Below are 7,545 nucleotides of genomic sequence, written 5' to 3'. Positions count from 1 at the left end.
AGGGGTTGTAACATTCTATAATTTTCAATTTGTTCAAAAAGAATATTGTTGTTTTACTGTTTAAATCTGAACTTGTAAGTTCAATATCAACTTACATCTCTTCCGGGATGATGGTCATATTATGGTTGCTTTCATTTAGTTCTTTTGCTTATTTTCCTCTTCCTTGTTTTAGTCATCAGACTGTGGCCATGCTGAGGCACTACCTTGAAGAATTTCTAGTCGAATGAATCAATCCAATACATTTGTTTAAGACCGGTGCTTATTACGTTGATCATTTTTGCCAAACCGTTAAGTTACAGAGACATAAATACACCAACACCAGCTGCCAAGCAGTGGTGGAAAACAAACACAAACACACACACATACATACGATGGGCTTCTTTCAGTTTCCGTCTACCAAATCCACTCACAAATCTGTAGTTATCCTGAGGCTATAGTAGAAGACACTTTCCCAAGGTGCCAAGCAGTGGGACTAAACCCAAAACCATGTGGTTAGGAAGCAAACTTCTTAACCACACAGCCACACCTGCACCAATTTATTGATTTTATTTATTTATTTTTGTTATTTTCAGGTAACTATACCTGTGTGGCTTCCACTAGAGTTTACAACGTTTCCTCTACAGTTCCTGTTTGTATTGTCGGTGAGTACTCCGAGTTTCGGGGTTTCATTTCCTTATCTCCCTCTCTCTCCGTTACCCACTCTCTCCATCTAATCCTCACTATCACTTCACCTATATTCACCCCACCATTGTACCTTGGAAATATGTCTTGACACATCTCTACTACCATCTCTCTCAACCTCCCCATCTCACCCTTTCCCGCCTTTCCTTCCAAATTGGGGTACCGTTGTATCTCCTTTAGAGCAAGACATCCATCTTTATCCCTCTGTTATCCTTTTTAATCTCTCATCAACAGGCACAAAGCTATCTAATTCAATGCTACTCTGCACCCCAGCAGAGGGGACTTTGTCTTTCTTTTGCAAGTTACTTGGTTGCCACATTGGTACTGGTACCACGTGAAATGCACCCAGTGAACTTTTGTAGACTGAATGGCATTAAGAAGGGCATCCAGCCATAGAAACCATGCCAAAAAGACAATAGAGCTTGGCATAGTGTTCTGCTTAGCCAGCTCTTCTCAAATTGTCCAACCCATGTTAGCAAGGAAGATGATGATGATGACGATGACGACGACGACAAAGACAATGATGACAAAGACGACAGCGACAAAGACGACGATGATGATGACAATGACGATGATGATGACAACGATGACGACAAAGATGACGATGACGACGACGACAAAGACAAAGACAACGACGACAAAGACGACGACGAGTTCTCATAATGATACTCTTTCTGAAAAACGAACCACTTTTCCAGCTATGAAGCTCCTCCCATTAATGAAACCCCTTGAAGCAATGATGGTCCTTCAGAAAAAAACTCTTTCTAATAATGATACTCCTTCCTATTGTGAAACACATCTCAGCATTGAAACTCCTTCCAGCAACGTGATTTCTCCCAACAATGATTATCTGCCTGACAATGAAATTCTTTCTATTCATTATATTTGAAATTATCTGAAATAAAAGAAGTTTAGGTTGATAGAAATACAGTTAGAAAAAGGCTAAATATTACATAATTCCCTCTGTCTACGTGTTTTAAACTGATCTAAATTAAAACTTGTCATAAAAATCCCATGTTAATTTTTGTTCCAAGGAGAAATTTCAACCATGTTTCGTGGTCTGCTACCACAACAGCTCCTTTATAGGATCCAGTTAGCTCAAGACATCATCAGGAGAAACCACATCCGGTTTCGGCCCCTACTCCTCTACCGTTTTGACGTGGTGGCCCTCGCCCCTTCAGACGTGTCTTCAGCTCTGGTGTTGAGTGCATGTCTTCTTTCTTCTGTTCCCTGGCCTCTTCAATGCAGCGTCAACGAGTGTCAGCGGCCGACTGACTGTCTTGTCAAATTTCCCTTTAAATACCTGCGACACAGTTATTTTACAAAATTCTTTCATTACATTTTAAATTAATTAAAACTGAGACAATGTATTTCAACAGAAATATAGTAAAACGAATTTTAACCATTTTGATACCAGCCCACTTGAGACTACACCTGGTTCTGTGATACAAGTTTCCTGTTTTAAAAGCATCAAAATTAAAAACTTCCTTGAAATTTTCCTGTTAATTTATATTCCAAACACCAACTTACAAATGACAAAGTTCTTTTACTAAATTCTTTATTTTCAAAATTAAATGAAAAACATTTCATTGTATTTCAACAGAAATATGGTAACAAAAAGTGAACCCTTTTTGAAAATAGCCTGCCTGAAACTGCCCCATTGGTTCTGTGATTCAAACTTCTTGTTTTAAATTCCTTCAAAATTTCATGATAATTTATGTTCCAAACTCCAGTTTAATATAATGGCAAAGTTATTTTACAAAATTCTTCATTATTTTGAAAATTAATTGCAACAAAGGTAGCATATTTTAACAGATATTGTCACCAAAAATGGTTAATGTTTGAATTTCTTCATTTCAAGGTCAACCTAAAGCACCAACTTTGACCAAACTCTACGCAACTTCATCGACTTCCATTATGTTGGAATGGCAACCTGCTGAACAAGAACCGTTTACCAATGTTACTGGTTACATTATCAGTTACAAACCTGAGTAAGTAACTGTGGGCTACAATGATATAGTGTTGTTGTTGTTGATGGTGGCGGCGGTGGCGCCACCATCAGATTTGTCGCACCATGCCACAATGTGTTTGTCCAAGGATTATGGCAATAATCCAACAGTGGTGGCAGTGGTGGCAGCGGTTACCACTAAACAACCCCACTACTGATCCTTGCTGTCCTCAAGAGACAAACATTCTGTAGAAGCCCCCACCAGGCATTCTATTCCAATCTCCTTCAGCCATTTGTCTATATCTTGGCTTACTGTCCCCCAACACACCAATCATTATAGACATGACCTTTTACTGTTCACATGATCTGAATTCTTCCTATTACAAATTTTAAGGGATTGTATTTTCTTTGTTTTCCCTCCTCTGTCTTTACGATCCTTGAATTGAACAGGCATATTGGGTCAATAAGTAAGCATCTTCTCTTTTCCGTATCTATGATTTTTATTATTATTATTATTCAGTAGTTTTATTTTTATCACGTGCTTTCACTTCGCTACCGAGCGCAGCTCTGTGCACCTTGGGTATGTGCTGTGGTTTGCTGTGATGCTCTTATGGTTACTGTATTGAAAGTGTTTTGCGTAGGATATGTGCAGTGCCCAGTAGTGCAATTTTCTCTATGTTATATATATTTGTAAGTCCTGGTGTTTTTGTTATTTATTTGTCTGAATATTTTTTTATTATACCTAATGCGCCTACTATGATAGGAATTGTTTCTGTTTTTAGATTCCACATTCGAGTTACCTCTATTTCCAGGTCTTTGTATTTTGAAAGTTTCTCCATTTTTTTTAGAGAAACGTTGTCATCTGCTGGTATTGATACATCAATCAGAAAGCAATTTTTTTTTCATTATTATTATTATTATTATTATTAAGGCAGGGAAGAATCGTTAGCATGCCAGGCAAAATGCTTAGCGATATTTTGTCTGTCACTACGTTCTGAGTTCAAATTCCACCAAGGTCAAATTTGCCTTTCATCCTTTTGATAAATTCAGTACCAGTCTAGTACTGGAGTCAATGTGATTGATTGTTCCCCTCCCCCCCAAAAAATTCAGGCCTTGTGCCTGTAGTAGAAAGGACTATTATTATTATTATCATTCGTCACGTTGCTCTGACCGATTGAGCCAAACTCCTCTACTACAGATTCCACTGCAAATTTAAGATGTATAGAAATCTCGCTTTGTGAGACGCTATCATATGTTAAATTCAAATTACGACAAACGTAAACAAACAAACGAAGTTTGCTTTTAGAAGCGTTGAGATGTCTTAGAAAGTTAAAGAAGAGATTTACCTACACTTTTCTCTGCAAAATAGGGGTAGTTTATCCTGTTCAGGCTATATTATTAGCATTATCCTGCGATTGAGAATTTTAAAATCACTTCTTAAACTTTCTAAGACATTTCAACGCTTCTAAAAAGCAAACTTTGTTTGCTTGTTTACGTTTATCGTAATTTGAATTTATTATTATTATTATTATTATGATTATTATTATTGTTGTTGTTGTTGTTGTCATTGCAGAAGCTTATACAAACCCCAGTTCAAAAAGTACATGGACAATATCCCTAGTTCTGTGACTGCTCAGCTAGTAACTGGGTTGGAGCCTGCCAAGACCTACGTGTTTACTATCACAGCAAGAAATCGAGTTGGAGAGGGCAGTCCGAGTGATATGAAAAGTGCTTCCACCTGGCAGGCAGGTAATAAATAAAACCAACGAGAAAAAAAATAATAAAATGAAAAGCAGCGACAAAGGAATGGAATATGTGTGTCTGTCTGTCTCTATGTTTGTCCGTTTTTGTAGGTATTGTCATTCATTATTCAAAATGAAATGCTGTTACATATGTACGCGCGCGTGTGTGTGAGTGTGTGTGTGTGTCCATATATATAAATATATATACATACACACACACACACATATATATATATATATATATATATATATATCCATCCACATTTATATGGGTGTGTGTGTTTAATATGTATGTATGTATGTATGTGTGTTAGTGGAGGCGCAATGGCCCAGTGGTTAGGGCAGCGGACTCGCGGTCATAGGATCACGGTTTCGATTCCCAGACCGGGCGTTGTGAGTGTTTATTGAGCGAAAACACCTAAAGCCCCACGAGGCTCCGGCAGGCGATGGTGGCGAACCCTGCTGTACTCTTTCACCACACCTTTCTCTCACTCTTTCTTCCTGTTTCTGTTGTGCCTGTAATTCAAAGGGTCAGCCTTGTCACACTGTATCACGCTGAATCTCCCCGAGAACTACGTTAAGGGTACACGTGTCTGTGGAGTGCTCAGCCACTTGCACGTTAATTTTACGAGCAGGCTGTTCCGTTGATCGGATCAACTGGAACCCTCGACGTCGTAAGCGACGGAGTGCCAACAACATGTATGTATGTATGTATGTATGTATATGTGTGCGTGCATGCGTGCGTGCAGGTGGGCGGGTGGCCAGACGGACATGGGTGTGTATATGGTATCTATATATTTTTATGGTATTTAGACATAACTTTGCTAAAAAGAGTATCCCTAATCCGATGGGCCTACACATATATGTGATACAGTGTTATGCAAAACGTTAATTTGTCAGTTAAGATTATCCATGCAATAAGTAAGCGAAATTTTTCGCTGGTCGCAGAATTTGAAAACTGGAAAGTGGGGAAGTAGAAAAAAAAAATGTTTTTAAGTAAAGTCAACCAAGGGAAGTAACTCTAAGTTGCAAAATAGGGATATAGTAAGAGTTATTTCCCATAGTGATTCCTCGTAAATTTTTAGCAAATTTTACGAGATTGTTAAATGCTTTTCTAATTTTTGTCTATGATCGAAATATTTCAAAATCACTGTATATATATTTTAATGGATTATTTTCAAAAATAAAATGTAATTTCAGTGTAATTTTCCATGCTGACGACAAAAAGCGCATTAATTTTTTTTCTATCTAGAAATCAATGGAAATCACTATTAATCCTTTCAAAATTTGCAATTCTGACCTGGACATCAATGTTTTGAAACTCACCTATTTTCCATTACATTTCACACAGATTCAGTGCCGAGTTGCTGAAGCAGAAATATCGTTATAGCAAATATTCTGCTGAATACCACAGATTTGCTTGTCAGTTGCTTGACCTTAACCACTTGAGCACGTCCTTTGGTAGCTGACAATATGTGCTTCTCTGATGATGAGCAGGGAGCATTATAGCCATGTGTTGAGAGGGATTCTTAGGGTTTGAATAAATGTAAGAAAAGCAAACTTTCAAGGAAAGATTAACCATTTTTCATACTTTCTAAGGGTTGTTGTTGTTGGTTTCAGTTGAGGGTTTCAGTTGATCCAATCAACAGAACAGCCTGCTGTTTTCGCTCAATAAACACTCACAACGCCCAGTCTGGGAATCGAAACCGCGATCCTATGAACGCGAATCCGCTGCCCTAACCACTGGGCCATTGCGCCTCCATGCTCTTTCTAAGGGTTAGCAAATAGGAAATAACAGTTGCTACCCAAGGACAAAAATATCATTATAGCAAATATTCTGCTCAATACAACAGATTTGCTTTGTCAGTTGCTTGACCTTAACCACTTGAGCATGTCCCTTAGTGGCTGACAGTGAGTGGATTTCTGATGATGAGTAGGCGTGGTGGGGGAGCGTCACAGTCATGCTTGCAAAACTAAAATGCCGGTGGTTGAACACTCTACAGACAAACCATACCCTTAATGTACTTCTCAGGGAAATTCAGCATGACACAGAATATTACAAGGCCGGCCAATTGAATTACAGGTACAGCTCATCTTTGCCAACTGAGTGGACTGGAGAAACATGATATAGAGTATCGCGGTCAAGGACACAACTGACCACTGGGAATCAAAATCAAAACCTTACAAAGTAACAGTTGCTACCCAAGGACAAAAATCCTTTTAAGCAGTGTAATATTTGAGGGAAAGTGGGATGAAAATATAGGTTAGAGAAGCATCTGTGAGAGAGGCTACAGAATCTGGGTCACAAGATGATGATACATGGGCAAGTCCTGTGAATTCAGTGCAACACCAGCATGTGAGCTTAATCATGATCATCATGATCAACTGCTGGACATTATCGTCCTGCCTTCTAGGACTTATCTGCCAGTTATCCAGTCCCCATGGTGTATGAGTAAATGAGATGACCACATTCAGCCAAAATGGGACTCCAGCCTCTCGCAGGGTCATTCCTGTGCAACTGATACAAGTGGAACAATGTGAATAAGGGGTTTATGTCTTTATCAGAAACACAACATACACCGATTTCTGGAATTCAAGACCATGATCCTGTTATTATTAATTCGATCCTTTAACCTCTAAGGCCCATTCCTTTCATATGAGACCAGCCAATTCTGAAAAGCAGGGTCCATCGTAGTATTGCTATAAAGTCAGAGTGAGGGAACACATCGATGGACTCAGATCAATAATCCATTTAGATTTGTTGTGATTTTATCTTTTATATTTTATTTTTTTATTTACCTTTTTATTCCATTGCAGCTCCTTCAGAGCCAATCAGGCTTCAGGTTGTCCAAACATCACCTGTTAGTATCTACCTGTCCTGGTGGAGGCCAAAATATCTCCATGGTAACCTAAAGAAGTACCAGCTGTACAGAGATTCACTTAACTGGACACAAGGTAGATTGATGGCTTCTGTTTTTCTTTTTTCTTTTTTTCATCCTCTGAAAAATCCCAGATCAGGAACTGTTTAAGGCTGTTCAGTCAAATCTACCTACCTACCTACCTACCTACCTACTTACCTACCTATCTCCCTACCTACCTTCCTACCTACCTACCTACCTACCCCTACCTACCTACCTACCTAAACAACCCACCCACCCTACTAACAGATCGGAA

The 7,545-nt window shown here is 38.8% G+C and overlaps 1 protein-coding gene across 1 annotated transcript in view; it reads left to right on the top strand.

The window, feature by feature from the left end:
• The first annotated feature begins 504 nt into the window (after positions 1–504).
• LOC106867626 (receptor-type tyrosine-protein phosphatase F) overlaps positions 505–7,545 on the top strand; it is a 26,177-nt gene continuing 19,136 nt past the window's right edge. The window contains exons 1-4 of the mRNA XM_052977119.1: positions 505–641; positions 2,543–2,672; positions 4,203–4,378; positions 7,189–7,326. Coding sequence (XP_052833079.1) covers positions 2,599–2,672; positions 4,203–4,378; positions 7,189–7,326 — 388 coding nt within the window. The 5' untranslated portion in view covers positions 505–641; positions 2,543–2,598. The remainder of the gene's footprint in view (positions 642–2,542; positions 2,673–4,202; positions 4,379–7,188; positions 7,327–7,545) is intronic.

The sequence above is a fragment of the Octopus bimaculoides genome, chromosome 27 (genome assembly GCF_001194135.2).
Source record: "Octopus bimaculoides isolate UCB-OBI-ISO-001 chromosome 27, ASM119413v2, whole genome shotgun sequence".
Taxonomy (NCBI): Eukaryota; Metazoa; Mollusca; class Cephalopoda; order Octopoda; family Octopodidae; genus Octopus; species Octopus bimaculoides.
Note: the sequence above shows the minus strand (reverse complement) of the source record. Positions and strands in the feature narration are given on the sequence as shown.